This window comes from Oryzias melastigma, linkage group LG19 (genome assembly GCF_002922805.2).
Source record: "Oryzias melastigma strain HK-1 linkage group LG19, ASM292280v2, whole genome shotgun sequence".
Taxonomy (NCBI): Eukaryota; Metazoa; Chordata; class Actinopteri; order Beloniformes; family Adrianichthyidae; genus Oryzias; species Oryzias melastigma.
The window spans coordinates 3,315,269-3,333,045 of record NC_050530.1 but is presented as its reverse complement, the minus strand read 5'-3'; the positions used below and the strand labels follow the sequence as shown (position 1 = coordinate 3,333,045).

At 35.4% G+C, this 17,777-nt stretch overlaps 1 protein-coding gene across 1 annotated transcript in view; it reads left to right on the top strand.

Annotated features, from left to right (window-relative positions):
* LOC112154380 (angiotensin-converting enzyme) overlaps positions 1-5,906 on the top strand; it is a 23,951-nt gene extending 18,045 nt beyond the window's left edge. Inside the window, exons 27-37 of the mRNA XM_036217192.1 lie at positions 17-187; positions 272-359; positions 1,683-1,826; positions 1,912-2,103; positions 3,064-3,161; positions 3,951-4,120; positions 4,181-4,404; positions 4,482-4,626; positions 4,727-4,825; positions 4,988-5,110; positions 5,185-5,906. Coding sequence (XP_036073085.1) covers positions 17-187; positions 272-359; positions 1,683-1,826; positions 1,912-2,103; positions 3,064-3,161; positions 3,951-4,120; positions 4,181-4,404; positions 4,482-4,626; positions 4,727-4,825; positions 4,988-5,110; positions 5,185-5,401 — 1,671 coding nt within the window. The 3' untranslated portion in view covers positions 5,402-5,906. The remainder of the gene's footprint in view (positions 1-16; positions 188-271; positions 360-1,682; positions 1,827-1,911; positions 2,104-3,063; positions 3,162-3,950; positions 4,121-4,180; positions 4,405-4,481; positions 4,627-4,726; positions 4,826-4,987; positions 5,111-5,184) is intronic.
* The last annotated feature ends 11,871 nt before the right edge of the window (positions 5,907-17,777 follow it).

Sequence of the window (17,777 nt, the reverse complement as noted above, 5' to 3'; positions counted from 1 at the left end):
TGTCTTTCTGTTTAAGGTGAATGCCTCCCTTGAACTCGAGGCCTTCTCTGAAGCCTGGGGGTTAAAAGCAAAGACGGTTTTCACTCCTAAGATCATTGATTCTCTGCCTGATCCTAAAGACCAAATGCTGATCAGGGGGATCATGATGCTGGGATTCGCTAATCTTCCAGAGGATGAAAGAGAGGAGGTTTGACTCGAGTAATTTCTACAAAAAATAGCAAATGTTCAAGCAGATCTCCTTTCTAAAAACGGACCTGTCTCCATGTTTCAGGTTAACACCATTCTCAGCACCATGAGTCGCATTTACGCCACAGCTAAAGTTCATCCACAGATTAATGTGAGCTGGAGTCTGGACCGCGGTGAGCAAACGTGTTAGAGATAGAAGACGGAGGAAGTGCGTTGTAGGTGCATTGCAAAAACAGGCCCCCTAAAATTAACTTAAAAACGGTTCAAATTTGAAAAAAATAATGTAAATAAATGTTCCCTTCAAATTTTACATTTTTTTACTTCAATTTTTAGGACAAAAAATTACTTAAATTTTTGGAAAAAAAATCTTAAATTAAAAAAACAAAAACAAAAACATACCTACATTAAAAAAAAAAAAACTTTTCTTCAATTTCTAGGCAAAGAAATTGACTTTAACTTTTGGGAAAAAAATCATTCAATGCCTAGAATTTTTTTTACTTCAATTTTAAGGAAAAAAAAATCAGTTAATATCTGGGTCTTACCAGTTTGTAACCAGAAAAAATACCCTAATATTTAGAAAAAAAAAACATTTTATTTTACTTTGATGTCCCTGTAGTGGCTTCGTAAGAAAATGGCGTCACCAAGAATTATTTTTCTTAAACAAAAATTTCGGTTTGAAAAAATTATAATAATACTAAATAAGTTCAAGGAAAATTAAATCTACTGTAAAAAGTAGAAACAAACAGCTACTACATTTGAAGAGGGATAAGGACAAACAGAATTTGTGTAACTGTGAAATTTTTGCATCTATTTATTTTTGGTCGACACGTCAGTGAAGAGGACAGAAGTAGCAATGAAATAAAATGAAATGAAATAGCATCTACTCCAGGACATTTAACTGTATTTAAGGGAAATATTTAAATGTAAACAAAGGTAGTAATATAACAAATATTGTAAAATATTTTCAAGTTTCCATTTTTTTAATATTAATCTCCAGTTTGAGAAAATTTAAGTGAGGCAAAGTGTTAATATATAAGTTTGTATTTATTTATTTTAACCACTTTTTAATCAGGGAAAAAAATCCCATTGGGATCCACGGATCTCTTTTTGAAGGGAGTTCTGGTAAAGAGGCAAAACTTATACCCGTCCAACACATTTCATAGAATTAAAATTACAATTTAACAGCTTAAATAGCAAAATAGTCTTAGCTTAAGAAACTAGTGACAAGATTTTTTTTAAAATATAATTCTTGGTTAGACAATTTTTACCCAATTGGGAGATTTGTTGTTTTTTTTCTTTTTTTAATCTGACAATAAGGAAAGAATTTTGACCTATTTTTAAGGGGCCCGCTTTTGCAGTGAAGTCATAAAAAAAGAGAAATCAGGAAAATCTTTGCATGTTTTGAAGTAGTATATTGCTTAATTAGTTAATAACTACGTTATTTTAGGCAGTGTCTCTCACTTTGACTCTGTGGAAATTATTCTTTGACTTTGAAGAGCTCAAAGAGATCATGGCCAAATCCAGGAGTTACCAGAAGCTGCTGTTCGTCTGGGAGGCCTGGCGCAACCAGTCTGGAGTTCCTCTGAAGCAGCTCTACAGCAGGTTTGTGGAGCTCAGCAACAAAGCCTCCAGAGCTGATGGTGAGGAAGTGTTCAACCTGAGAAATTCAAAATGTCCGCTTGAAGACTAAACGAATTGAAAGGACTAAGCATCACTATTTTTTAGGATTTGCAGACACTGGAGATGACTGGAGATCCTGGTATGAGAGTGAAACCTTTCAACAGGACATGGACAAACTCTATAAAACCATCCAGCCGCTGTACCTGCACCTGCACGCCTTTGTGCGCCGCAAGCTCTACGACCAATATGGTTCCAAGTACATCAACCTGAAGGGACCAATCCCTGCTCACCTGTTGGGTAAGACAGATTAGTTACACAGATACAGGGTGACCATAAAGAGCAGAGGTGTCAAACTCAATCGCACAGGGGGCCAAAATCCAAAACACACCTTAGGTTTAGTGACAAACAGGATAAATTTATTGAACACTCTAAAACTACATTTTAAGAACTTTAAAACCGTAACTTTTTAACATAATTCTGAACTACATATATAGCTTTACCTATGATAGTGCTAGTGTGAATGTTGCAAGCTGAACATGCTAGTGCTGATAGCTGAAAACGCTGAAATTGATAGCTAAAAACACTGAAGCTGATAGCTGCAAATTTCAAAGCTGATAGAAGGCTAAAATATTAGCTAACTGCCAAATTAGCCTAAAAAGAAGGGTTAGCTAAAACAGCTAGCATGTAGCTGAAAAAAGCTAGACTTCAAAATAGCCTAAAAAATTAACAAAGCTTAAATTAGCCAAAACAACTAGCATGTAAATATTAGCCAAACTCCAAAACAGCCTAAAAAACTCCAAAAAAGCCTAAATTACCCAAAACCACTAGCATGTGGCTGAAATATTAGCTAAACTCCAAAATTGCCTAAAAAAAATCTTACTAAATGCCAAAATTGTCCAAAAAGTTAGCAGAATGCCAAGTTTTAAACTTTAAAACAGTTACTTTTTAACCTAATTATGAATAATGAAAAGGCAAGAATAATATTCCAGAATAAATCAACTTAAACTTTAAATACAACTTAAACTTTAAATAACTTTTAATATTTCACTCTCCATAACATGTATTTTCTCAAAATTATACAAGTTAGAAATAAGGGCAAGATAACATCGGGCCATTAATAACAATACAATAAAATGATCTGGAGGGCCGGATATAATGACCAGGAGAGCCAGATCCGGCCCCCGGGCCTTGACTTTGACACGTGTGATATAGAAGATCAAAATGTAGAAGTAAAAAAGTTTTTCTCTTCCCACTCAGGAAGCATGTTTGCTCAGAAGTGGAGCAACATTTATGATCTGATGATGCCATTCCCCAACAAACCAAACCTGGATGTGACTGACGAAATGGTCAGACAAGTAAGTGTAAATGTGGGGATTCTCTGACAGGATTAGGGCCAAGAGAATAAAAAATCAAGTTTGTTTCCAGAACAGGGAAATATTGTCTCTGATGCTGTCTTGAGATACATCCGAATATGTATCACATAGTGTATCGTGATATGTATCGTATCGTGACATGAGTATCATGATATGTATCGTGACATGAGTTTCATGATATGTATCATGACATGAGTATCATGATATGTATTGTGACATGAGTATCATGATATGTATCGTGACATGAGTATCATGATATGTATCGAGACATGAGTATCATGATATGTATCGTATCGTGACATGAGTATCATGGTATGTATCGTTTCGTGACGAGTATCATGATATGTATCGTGACATGAGTATCATGATATGTATCGTGACTGTAAGAAATTAGGAACTTAGACAATCAGAGTGTAGTTTGTGTGTGTGTGCTGCGTTTGCGGACTCTCAGTAAGGGCCCAGTACTTGCACCTTACTAATATCAAGAGTGTTGCCTAATATGACAGTATCAGCCTAAAGTGCTTACGACTTACATCATCCTTTCAAATGCTTACCACACACGACAATCATACATTCCGTTTCCATGATGTCCGTACGGGCCTCAAAGGAACTACAAGACTCCTCTGCTCTCCTGTAATGATGCCATGACTCGGTTTTTGGGTTGTCCTGGCCCTTCAAGGGTCGTAGAGAGCTATGACCTTTTAAGGGCCAAGACAAACCTACAGCATGAATTTAAGGCTTTGGTCGGGTTGTGTTGCGTCTCTTTCCCAGGGCTACAATGCCACACACATGTTTCGAGTGGCAGAGGAGTTCTTCACCTCCTTGGGGTTAATGGAGATGCCAAAGGAATTCTGGGAAGGATCCATGATAGTCAAGCCTGACGATCGAGACGTTGTATGTCACGCATCGGCTTGGGACTTCTACAACCGCAAAGACTTCAGGTAGGGGGATTTGTTTGTGGACTACAGAGTTTGGGAGACTTGAATTTTTGCTTTCTGCAGGATTAAGCAGTGCACCAAAGTCACAACAGAAGACTTCTTCACTGTACACCATGAGATGGGGCACATCCAGTACTTTCTGCAGTACAAGAACCAGCCGGTTGGATTTCGTGGTGGTGCTAACCCAGGTTTTCATGAAGCCATCGGAGATGTTATCTTCCTTTCTGTTTCAACACCGAAGCATCTTCAAACGATTAACCTGCTGGAATCAGGAAATGCAGATGAAGGTGATTACTCTATCTTTGAACCGCCTTGACTCATATAATTAAATAACCGATTGAATACATTATTTTTGTTTTACTAGAAACCGACCTGAATCATTTGTTGAAGATGGCACTGGACAAAATAGCTTTCCTCCCCTCTGGGTACCTCATTGATCTCTGGAGATGGGAGGTGTTTGGTGGAAGTACCCCTCCAGAGAGGTACAATGCTGACTGGTGGTACCTCAGGTAGGGTTTATCCGAGTTTAATTCTGTACTGGCAATCAAATCCCAAATACAACAGTTTTTCTTCATTCTATGACTTTTTTCTGATTTTTTTTCCTCCCAGAACCAAATATCAGGGAATCTGTCCGCCCATCAGACGGACAGAGGACGACTTTGACCCTGGGGCCAAATTCCACATCCCCAACAACACCCCATACATCAGGTAATGTTTGACCCTTAAGGTAAACCAAAGGTAAAAATTGGTTTCGAGTAATACTGCAAGTATTTTGGTGAGGGCGGGGCTTGTAACGAATAGAAGGAGCCTGAATCAACTATGACATCAGTCCACCACTTTCATAAATCTGTGTTTTTTCTTTCTATGAAGGTATTTTGTCAGCTTCATCCTCCAGTTTCAACTCCATGAGAAGTTGTGTGAAGCAGCCAATCACACGGGTCCTCTGCACACATGTGACATCTACCGCTCTAAAGAAGCAGGAGCCATTCTGAAGTATTAGCATTATAATTTTATCGTATCATGAATACAGTTTGAAAATATGTAACGATTTTCTTCTGTTTCTCCAGGAAACTCCTTGAATCTGGCTCTTCCAGACCTTGGCCTGAACTTCTCCAGGAGGCTACGGGCACCAATCAGATCGACGCCAGCTCACTCATGAGATACTTTGAGCCTTTGATGAAGTGGTTGGAGAAACAAAATGTGAACGAGACGTTGGGATGGCCGGACTTCATGTGGGTCCCACCCGTCCCTGAAGGATACCCCGAAGACATTGATGGGGTATAACTAAGAAGCACATAGAATGATCTGCCTTTATCTGTGAGTTCTGACAGATCACTTTTAAAAACAGATTTTTGTACTCTTTCCTCCAGTCAGCAGATTTAGTGAGTCGGATCATGAATTGTTTTATTGCTCTTGTTGTTTTATTGTTATTGATTTGGTTTGATTGTTTTTTGTATTATATTGTTTAGTGATTTATTTATATTTGACTTCATGTTCAGTCCTGTGGTTGACTCTGCTTTAATTTGTTCTCTACAAATAATAATTTGATTGATTGGTTGGTTTATGAATTGATCGATTGATTCTTCATATACTTTTTCTACTGGATCAATAACCAATCATGTTTCATGTTTATGCTCCAGGTAACAGCAGTAGTAAGTAGGAAAAAGAATGACGGCTCACTAAGTAAACCTATATTATAACAAGAAAAAAAAAATGTGTCCTGTGTTGCTTAGGAATACATTTGTGTCACTTCAATGCTCCTATTTGGGACAGGAAGTCTTTTATTTTGAAAGAAAGTCATGCGAGCTTCTGTCAAAAGTAAAAAACACTAAGAAAATTCCTATTTATCTTTATATTTATGTATTTATTCACGCCCAAAAATAAATATAATTCACATTTATGTTTATGTTATCTTGCTCTTATTTCTAACTTTCTAAATTTTGACAAATTATATTTTTATAGAGAGTAAAATATTGAAAGTTATTCTGGAATAATATTTTTTATCATTCATATTTATTTTAAAAAGTTCTAAAAATTGTCATTCTGCTATCTTTTTGGACTATTTCGGTATTTACTAACATTTTTTAGGTTATTTTGGAGTTTATCCAATATTTCAGCTACATGCTAGCTGTTTAAGCTAATTTCGTTTTTTAGGCTAATTTGGAGTTTGGCTAATATTTACATGGTAGGAGTTTAGGCTAATTTAGGCTTCTTTCAGTTTTTAAGCTATTTTGAAGTTTAGCTAGTTTTTCAGCTACATGCTAGCTGTTTAAGCTCATTTCGTCTTTTTAGGCTAATTTGGAGTTTGGCTGACTCGTCCCTCAGCTCTATATGAATGAACTCTACTCATATATGCAGTTTTAGCAGCTAACTTTTCTTTAACCGTTCTGGTATCGCCTGTCCGTCCTGGGATGGGATCTCTCCCTCATGTGGGAATCCCTAAGGTTTCTTCTTTTTTTCCTGACTCAGGTTTTTTTAGGAGTTTTTCCTTACCGCGAGGGAGGGTCTAAGGACAGGGATGACCGTTCTTTATAGTCTGTTTAGTTTTTACCTATTGTGCATATTTTATGACTCCATCTGTGCATCTGTAAAAACTACAGGCATGAAGCCCAATGAGGCAAATTGAATTTGTGATATTGGGCTATATAAATAAAATTGAATTGAATTGAATTGAATATTTACATGGTAGGAGTTTAGGCTAATTTAGGCTTCTTTCAGTTTTTAAGCCATTTTGAAGTTTAGCTATTTTTTCAGCTACATGCTAGCTGTTTTGGCTAAACTAGATATTTTTAGGCTAATTTGGCATTTAGCTAATATTTTAGCTAGCTATCAGCTTCAGCATTTTCAGCTATTAGCTTCAGTGATTTCAGCTATCAGTACTAGCATCTTTAGCAGCAAAATTCCGCTTACAACATTCACACTAGCATTATCGCAGCTAATGCTATATATCTAGTTCATGATGAAGTTTGTTTTAAAGTTTGAAAAATTTAGTTTAGAGTGAATAAATGTTTATCCTGTTCAGCGACCTAAGGTGTGTTTTGGATTTTGGCCCCTTGTGGGATTGAGTCTGACACCCTTAATCTACATATTCCTCACACTTTAATTAAAAAATAAAATAAAAGTACATGGTGTACATAGTAGAAGTCATGGTCGTTGTACTGTGATTTTTCCATCAGATGAAATTGACCTCTTGTAGTATATATGATCTCCACTAGATGGCAGTCTTACTAAAGCAAAAACGTGTGTAAGTGTGGTTAGTTTTACAGTTAGTTAACTTTATAAACTTTACTATGTTGTACAAAAGTTCTGCATTAATACATATGGACTAACTAACATAATTTTTCCACTTTTCTTAAATCATTCCTGCTTGAAACCTAATAAACTCTGTGCATTTTTCATTTGTTTAGACATGTTACATCAGCTTCATCTCATATGATTAATCATAAAAAGGTATATTCTGGATTATAAGATTATAAACACAGAGACTGAAGTTCATCTGAGCTCTCCTCCAGTTTATGTCTCTCATTTTCAGATATCTCTCTCTATCTTAACTGCATGTCAATTTTAGAAATGTTTATCACCAAAGTGCTTTAGTACCGGCTCATAAACTCAGATTACAAACTGTGATAAACATGAATACCTCCACAAAAACATACCCTGAATCTGTTTTCACAAAAATCAGACTAAAAAAAAAATGGCAGTAATGTCTGGACTTTAGTTGACTCACACATATGGTTGTTCTTAAACATAAATATTAGGGTTTCAGCCCATTTAAAAATACAAAAAAAATGGATCAAAATGATTCTTCCCCTTCATTTTGGAATAAATAAACTGGAATAAATTACAGTTTCCAGACCCACATAAACTGAAGTTTTTCACAAACCGAGAGGAATGCTGCCAGACGCTTTCTTACGTTTTAAATCAGAGCCTGATTGTTTTCCTGACCCTCACTCCTCGCAGAGAGCTAATCTCCATGCTGACACGGTGGACGCGTTCTGCTGCAGTAAGTGTTTCTAATCGGGTCGTTCGAGCTCGTAATGCAGAGTCATTCTCTCGATAAGAGATTTGAAATGAGTTTATTGTGCAACTCGGCAGATGTTGTTCAGTTTTGTCTCTAACTTATTCTTCATTGCTCAGGATGATTCAGCTGCTTTTTATAGAAAAGAGCAGAAATCATGCTGTTAAAGTGAGAATATTATCTTTTTAAAACCAACGTTGCATAGAAAAGGAAATTTAAAGGAATTTTTTTTTTCAAAACTGCACTTTAAAAAGCGAAACGTCAGATCAATTAATACAAGTTCTGTAATTTATTACATCTAAAAATACTAATTTTTAACAAATTAAAAATTGACTCATCAACTATAAATTTTAGTTTAATGAAAACTGATCATTTTGAATGTAACAAATTACAAAACTATTGTAATTTGATGCAACTTTTCATCTTTTTCAGTGTAGTTATTTTTTTTTTAATTTTAGACACATCAATTTATTATTTTTTTTATATGAATTTCTGTTTAACATTACACAAAAATGCCAAGATTAAAAAAAACTATGCTATTCACATTCTATGTGACTGCTTCTGTTTTTCAAATTAAAAGCATCAGCAGCTCCTGGCCAACATGAACACGATTCTGTATGATGATGTTAGTGCAAATGGAATCATATTTGATAGGAAATAAATTAAAATAATAATCATCTATGGGCGAGTTTTAACCAAACAAATCCCTGATGTGGAGCGGCATTCGAGGAAGCAGCAGGACTCGGTCAGGGTGTGTGAACAAGAACCCAGTGGGGAGTTCACACACCTTTACGAGGAATCCTGTGAGGAAACAAAACGAAGACGTGTACTATAGCTCACAAATACTTGATTTAAACAGTATTTAAAGTCCTCCTCTGATAAAAATCATGTTTTTTTGAGTTTTTAACAGGTATTTGTGGCATTTTTCTTGTAAAAGAGAACAAATGTTATTCAAAATTGCATTCAAACACGTTTTTTGGCGAAAATTGTTGACCGCAATGCATTGTGGTCTAATGTAGAAGGCATCGAGGCACGCTAGTTTTTCACAAAAACTTCTGGGAAATTTCCAATAAGCTCCATTATGGAATTAGTAGATTCAGACAGAACAAGAAATTGACAAACGAGTAGGAATTCGGACACAATTTGGACGTCTCTACTACTCGACGACCTCACCAATAGTCGCTGGTCTGCTAGCTTTAGCGCGGAGCTTCCAGCACTCGAGTGTACGTAACAACAGCGGTTTTATATCTTTAAAAAAGTTATGCTAAAAACAAAAGCTCACATTTAAATGTGATTCTTCTCCGCAGCGTAGCGTGACGCTGAACCCCCTCGCCACGGATGGTTCCGTATCCCTCCACGTGGAGGGTTAGCCCTTATTTCAGACACCTTTTCCACCACGCCCTACAAATGGAGCCCAAGTTTTCCTCCAGTATCTTCTGCTAACGAGCCACATTCATCTTGATTCCTGTTTTGGTACACTCTTTAGACATATCGCGATACATATCGTGAGACACATATTGGGATCCATATCGTATCGTTGGGTTCTTGCTAATACACGCCCCTAGTGTTTATAATTGTGGCTAAAAAGTTCAGCCGTGGTCTCATCACTCCAAATCCCTTTAGGTTTGTCTCGGTGCGGTTTGGCGTATTGTAAGGTTGTTATTTCTTGGCATTTGTGCAGAAAAAGTCTTTTTTATCTCTTCAAGTTCCTCCATATTGTACATCTTGAAACATCCAGTTTATTCAGAGTCCTGGATCCCAGCTGAAGATATTTCTGGGTTTTTCATTGCATATCTAATGATTTTTTTGGTAGTTTTGACAGAAATATGTGTGACCGTGATTTGGTTTCAACCTCACTTTCCTCTCGATGGATGGATGGATGGATGGATGGATGGACGGACGGATAGATGGATGGATAGATCGATAGATCGATAGATAGATAGATAGATAGATAGATAGATAGATAGATAGATAGATAGATAGATAGATAGACAGATAGGTCGTAGTCCAATGAGTGAACACAATCAATAATCAATACACATACAGTGCCAAGAGTACACAAGAAAAATAAGAAGATAAATAAATAAAAATAGAAATATTAGAAATAGTCATGATTACATCAGTTAAAATCACAATTGTTGACTTGGCCATACAACACTCGACACTGTCTGTTGATATCAGCATCCTTTTCCTGTTTTGAACAGTTCAGTTACCTTTTCCCATAGGTTTTTTGACAGCTCTTCCCCATGACTCAGGAATGCGAGGGTCTTACACACATTGGTTACAGGTAAACGAGTCACAGGTGAGGTTTGTTACCTTTAGCTGTCATCTGAACTCTTTTGTATCCGTTTGTGTGCACGTGTTGAGGGTTTGTCAACAGGATCATTTCAGAAGGTTCTGTTGTCTTTTTCCAAAATCTGTGACTGCACTGAATGAGAGAGATTTTTCATTCTGACTTTGCACATTTCTTATTTTCTTATTTCTTGCACATTGATTTATTTATTTTTTACACATTTACTTGTAACTTTTCTAATTTAAGTTTTCAGTTTTATTTATATTGATTGACTGTCCACATTGGAGAGAATTGTACTGGAATTGGATTGTACCAAGTATAATGACAATAAAGGTATTCCACTCTATTTTATTATTTTATTCTATTCTACTCTACTTTATTAAATTCTATTCTACTCTACTCTATTTAATTATTCTATGCTATTCAATTCTATTTTATTATTTTATTCTATTCTACTTCACTCTACTCTACTTTAATTTATTAAATTCTATTCTACTCTATTCAATTATTCTATGCTATTCAATTCTATTTTATTATTTTATTCTACTTTACTCTATTTTATTATTTTATTCTACTCTACTCTATTTAATTATTTTATTCTATTCTACTTCACTCTATTCTACTTTAATTTATTCAATTCTATTCTACTCTATTCAATTATTCTATGCTATTCAATTCTATTTTATTATTTTATTCTACTTTACTCTATTTTATTATTTTATTCTATTCTACTTCACTCTACTCCACTTTAATTTATTCAATTCTATTCTACTCTATTCAATTATTCTATGCTATTCAATTCTATTTTATTATTTTATTCTACTCTATTTTACTTTATTTTATTTTACTCTACTCTTTTTCATTACTTTATTCTATTGTACTCTACTTTATTCTATTATGTTCTATTCTCCTCTACTCAAATATATTTTTTTAAATTTCTATTCTACTCTATTTTAGCATTGTATTCTACTCTACTTCATTTTGTTTTATTTTATTATATTTTATTATACTCTACCCCACTTTACTTTACTTTATTATTCTACTCTACTCTTCTCTCTTTTCCTTAATTTTATTTTATTCTTTTCTATTTCACTTTGCTTTATTTTCCTTTACTATATTTAACTTTACTCTATTATGATTCAAAAAAGGTCAACAGAATTTTAAATGGCTTCATCAAACCACTAACTGAGTGAAAAAATGTGTTATGATTCATATTCTATTAAAAATGACTAAAATCATAATTTCTTTTGGATATATAAACTAATGAGAACTCACTGGAATAAACTGGAATCTAAGAATAAATAAAGGTGGTTAGAAGTTCTGAAACTGTAGATTAAGAGGATAAAGTCTCTGTCTGCATCATTGTTTTCCATCATTCTTTGTTTGGAGGAAATTGGACTCCAGAGCCACATTCAATCACACAAACATATCAGAACAGACATCCCATCATGTGGAGGCTTTTATTTTGTAATTCAATCAGAACCTGCAGCTGCTCCTTCCTCAGATGTTCTCATCTCCTTCATCACACCTTATTTTTTTTCTAGACTCAAGCTTATCACTATTTACACCTTAAGACTAATACTATCAGCTGCACGTGGGTGATAAACGTCCACTCCCACTGGTGTCCATGTCGGCTCCACTCAGCTCCCTCTGGACATGTGACGGACATCTTCAAGGACTCGGGAGTGGGACTGTCGGAGCTTTAGAGTTATTTACGACACGTTTGCTATCATATCATCCCCTCTGTGAGTGATGGTATGGCCTGACCTCACTGCGACCCCCCACCCCACCACCACTCTGAGTTGATAATCGTGAGTCCTTCCACTTTGACCTCGGATCAAAGAGCTCCTGAACGTCCGGATTCTGGAAGATAACTCTGTCTTTTCAGTGTCACTTCAAACCTTGAGGCAAACATGCACGCCCTAAACCGGCTGTTTATTTACTTCAGGTGACAACATCAAGGAGAGTGAACCCTGTCAGCATGACTGTTCCTCCTTTATCAGCTCATGTAGAACCAGAGAAGATAAAGTTTCACCTTTCATTTGTTTACTGGCTTTACGGCGTCCTCACTAGTGATTCTCCTGCACCTTTACATACATTTTTAGCACTTAAAACTCAAACACGCTTTCAGCAATCTTGGTTTCAAAACGTTCAGCTCGTTCAGGACATTACTGCTTCAATTTTTAGTATTCATAAACTTTATAGTTTTTGAAACATTGACGAAAATAGGCCCCACAGGAAATGAGTGAGAAATTGCTCAATTCTTTCAAAATAAATATTAAAAAGTTCAGCAACGACTGAGTTTTTAAAGGTAGTTTGGAGCGTAGCTTTTCATTTAGCAACATGCTAGCTGTTTTTGAGTAATTTTGATATTTTTCCAGCTTTTATGCTAATTTGGAGTTGAGCTAACATTTTAGCAATGTGCTAAAATATTGGTAAAATTAGACATTTTTCCAGTTTTTAGGCTAATTTAGAGTTTAGGTAATATTTCAACAATTTGGTATGTGTTTTGGCAACATTTTGAAATTTTTTCAATTTTTTTAAAGGATAATTTGGAGTTTAGCTAAAAATTTAGCCTTATGCTAGCTGTTTTGGCAAAGTTAGATTTTTTTTTAACAATTTTTTAGGATAATTTGGAGTTTAGCTAAAATGTTAGCATTATCTTAGCTGTTTTGGCAATTTGGAGTTCAGAAAATATTTTAGTAATATGCTAGCTGTTTGGCAAAAATGAGACATTTTTGCCATTTTTTTTTAATAATTTGGAGTTTCGCTAAAATTTTAGCCTTATGCAATGCGACCTTTTTTTTGGCAAAGTTAGACATTTTTACAGTTTTTTTGGGACAATTTGGAGTTTAGCTAAAATTTCAGCTTTATGCTAGCTTTTTTTTTTGGCAAAGTAAGAATTTTCTACAATTTTTTAGGCTAATTTAGAGTTTAGGTAATATTTTAGCAATATGGTATGTGTTTTTGCATATTTGGACATTTTTTCCATTTTTTTTAAAGGATAATTTGGAGTTTAGCTAAATTTTTTAGCCTTATGTGATCTTTTTTTTTTTTTTTGCCAAAGTTAGAAATTTTTACAGTTTTTTAGGATAATTTGGAGTTTAGCTAAAATGTTAGCATTATCTTAGCTGTTCTGGGAAAATTAGATATTTTTCCAGTTTTTAGGCTAATTTAGAGTTTAGGTAATATTTTAACAATATGGTATGTGTTTTGCATGTTTAGACATTTTTTCCATTTTTTTAAAGGATAATTTGGAGTTTAGCTAAAATTATTAGCCTTATGCTAGCTGTTTTGGCAAAGTTAGACAATTTTCTATTTTTTTATGCTAATTTTCGAAACTAGATATTTTAGAATTATGCTAGCAGTTTTGGCAAAATTAGACATTTTTTAGTTTTAATTTGTGTTTAGCTAAAATTTATGCCTAATGCTAGCTGTTTTGGCTAAACAGCTAGGACTAGTCCAGTTTTTAAGGTTCATTTAGAGTTTACCTAACATTTTAACATGCTAGCTGTTTTGGCCAAATTATACATTTTTGCACTTTTTAGGACAGTTTGGAGTTTAGCTAAAATTTCAGCCCTGTGTTAGCAGTTTTGGCTAATTTAGATATTTTTCCAGTGTTTAGGTTAATTGAGAGTTTAGCTAATATTCCAACAACATGCTAGCTAATTTGGCAAAATTATTCATTCTTCCTGTTTTGTGTGGCTAATTTGTCATTTAGTTAGTATTTTAGCAACCCTCAGGCTTTAGCATTTTTAGCTTCAGCATTTTTAACTATCAGTTTTAGCATCTTCAGCTGCCACATTCAGCATCCACACCAGCATTATTGCAGGTTATGACATATATCTAGTAGTTCATTTTTGTTGTGCAACTTGTTGAGATTAAATCTATACTCCAACTCAAAGTTTGATCATTTAGTTGCACTTCTAAGATCAAGGTTCTCACTTCATTAAGACATAAAAATTTAAATAACGTGTCTGACAGATAATAAAACCCTACTTTGCTACTTTCACTTTACTTAACTTTTTTTTTTTTTTTCCAGTTCTTTCGATCCACTCAATAAGATTCAGATCAATTTTGGGTTTACATGGTTTACAAATTTAGACACATTTGTTTAGAAATCCATTAATAATCTATATATGTTTTCATATATTCATATGAATCTGACACAGTTCACAAACTATAAAATGTATCATTGTACAGTGTTATGAAATGTATTTTTTATACTAATCTAATCTAAAGGAGCATCAACACGTCTTTATGAATGTGATTTAACATCATCACTATGACATAAGGAATCCCTCAGAGTTTGATGTTTGGACCACTGCTATTTAACCTTAAGTTTTCTTTTACAGTTACGCTGATGACACTAGAAGGAAACAAGAAGGAAATTAAGTGATGAGATCGGTTTTGTGGTTTGAAGACAAAAGTAGAAAAATCTCAGAGTCATGACTGACTCAGACATGAGCTTCGGCGCTCACGTCAGGCTCATCGTCATCATCATTTTTTAGCTTATTCATCAGATCATGAATCTCTATGTGTGAACTTTTTGGCCAGATTTAGTGAGGTAAAAAAAATCTGCTTTCTTTGAACCCTAAAATAACATTTAATTCAAATGAACGATTTTATGAAAATTGTATTTCAAGGGGTTACTAGTGTTTCTTCATGTGAAACAAAAATACTTCTAAAGACATTTTTATTTGATAAATTATTTTACATTTCATGTATGAAGACCAGAAATTAAATTTTATATACACTGTAAAAAGTGAAACATTGGATCAGTTAACAAAAGCTCTATAATTTATTACATTTGACAATATTAGTTTTTATCAAATGGAATTTTTAGGTCATCTCAAAATTTCAATTTGATGAAAGTAATCATTTTAAATGCAACAAAGAACAAAACTTTTGGTTTCACTTTTTCAGTGTATTATTACTATTAAAAACTAAAATGTGAACAATAAATAAATGTTTATTATTCAAAAGTACAAACCACAGACAATTGTTTTGTATTTCACTAATGGATGATTTAGCCAATCACACTAAAGAAACCACACATACAGATTTTAGAAAGTACTTATTGATTTTAAAATTTAAAGGACATATTCATAGTAAACTATATCCATATATGTAATAATATTTTACCATTGGCACACTAAAGAATGTATTATTTATGAATTAGGAGTTCTTTTCCTGAGTTATTTTCCTACCTGTAAGTAAGATAATTCAATCTCTGAGGCTCCGCCTCCCCCTCTTTGTGGGTTCCGCCCATTTTGTGATGTCGACCTTCAGCAGTGTGTCCCACAAAAACAAACAATATCTGAACTTTTGCGGAGATAGATGTGAATATAAAAGGAAAGTGGGCGTTTGTGTTAACTTGGAGTTGGCAGTGCAGACCCTTCCTGGAAGGGGCTGTTCCTCACTTTGTGATGTCACAATGTGAGGACCCACTCATTTTCATGGGTTGGTGCTCAGAGAGGAGGGTTTCAGAGACCAAAATACCTCTTTGGGGGTGTTTTTAATGATTATAATACACTCAAAAAAGTGGATTTTGCTTTAAATGATTTGACCTACAGGCCACACTTTGGACATGCTGGCTACATGTCCAAACATAATTCAGAGAAATGTATCAAACGCCTTCATTTTCTCCTTGATTTTACATCAAATATTGATTCTACCCAGATTTCTTAATGGATATGAAGTGAAACAAGGAACAAAAGATGCACCGATCGATATCAAAGAACGCTTTGACGAAGAATTCAATCTACAGACAGAACACATGCAGCATTTGAGGGCTCATGATTGACATCCACATACAATCTTGACAGTTTTTTCTCCCAAACTCTCGGAGTAGGATCTATTTTTAAACAGCCGAGGCTACAACACTCTTCGAATGCAGCTGCCAGACTTTTAACCAGAACCAGGAGCACTGCTCTCCTCTGTTCTCAAGTCCTTCCACATGCTGTCAGACACACACAAACAACATGTGCTGGTGAGGGTCTGTGGATCTCTCAGTGGTGGAAGTGTCTCTTGGAGGCAGAAAGGGGATTTAATAACAACCTATAAAACAAAGCTGCCGTTCCTAATGGTAAGAAAAGAAGCCATTTGTGCGAAAAGCCATTATAGGTCATTGCATGGAGAGAAAGATATTCCTATACGCCTCCGCTGATGTTTACAACATCAGGGACTCCATCAGCGGTGTTTCTCAGAGAATTCCAGCGGAACAAGATAACAGCTTCAAAGCAGCTCATTGAATCCACCTCGTTTGGTTTACTCAGTAATTGTGGAAAAAAAAGATACTTTTTTTTTTTTTGAAGCCAAAGGGGAAATCAGATGAACTTTGCCTCCTTAACAAATAGGTAACAGAATAATCTGGGAGCAAGCGTCAAGTTTATTGACATGTGGGGCAATATATTTAAAAACAGAACAGATGTACACATAAGTCATACATGATGTGTAACAGCTGTGTGAACGTCGGGCTGTAAAACAATCATGTGGGTTTAAAACGACATACGTTATTGATTTAGCTTCACTTTTTGTACACACTTTTGTGAAACACGTTGAACGACTTCCCTTAAAGGGTTTATACTATCAGAGTGAACTATATCCATATATATGATCATAAATTATCGTTGGCAAACTGAAGAACTAATTATCTATGAAATATTATTTTCGGGAGATTTTTTTCCTACCCGGAAGTAAGACGCATCGATCCTTGAGGCTCCGCCTTTTGATGCTCGTGGGTGCCGCCCACTTCACAACATCATCCTGTAGAGCGGCTTTGGCATCACTCTGCGTTTCACCAACGTAAACAAACAACATCCAAAATTTTGTAAAGATTGATGAAGCTTTACAAATAATGAAGCTAGCTTCTGAGCACCGCTAGCTGAGCGGTGAATTAGCAGCAGAGCGGCAAAGTTGCAGCTTAGCAAACTGAGCGGCGAAGCCGGGGACAAATTTGCAGCTTAGAAAGCTCAGGGGTTAAGCTAGCAGCTGAGCACTGCTAGCTGAACGGGGTAGTTAGCGGCTGAGAACCGTTAGCTGAGTGCTGAAGCTAGAAACTGAGCAGTACTAGCTGAGCAGCAGAGCTAGCTGAGCGGCGAAGCTAACCGCTAAGAACCACTAGCTGAGCAGCAAAGTAGCAACTGAGCACTGCTAGCTGAGTACCAAAGTAGCAGGTTAGCACTACTCACTGATTGGTGTAGTTAGTAGCTTAGTATCACTAACTGAGCGGCGTAGTTAGTAGCTGAGCATCGCTAGCTGAGCGGCGTAGTTAGTAGTTGAGCATTGCTAGCTGAGCGGCGTAGTTAGTAGCTGAGCATTGCTAACTAAGCTGCGCAGTTTGTAGC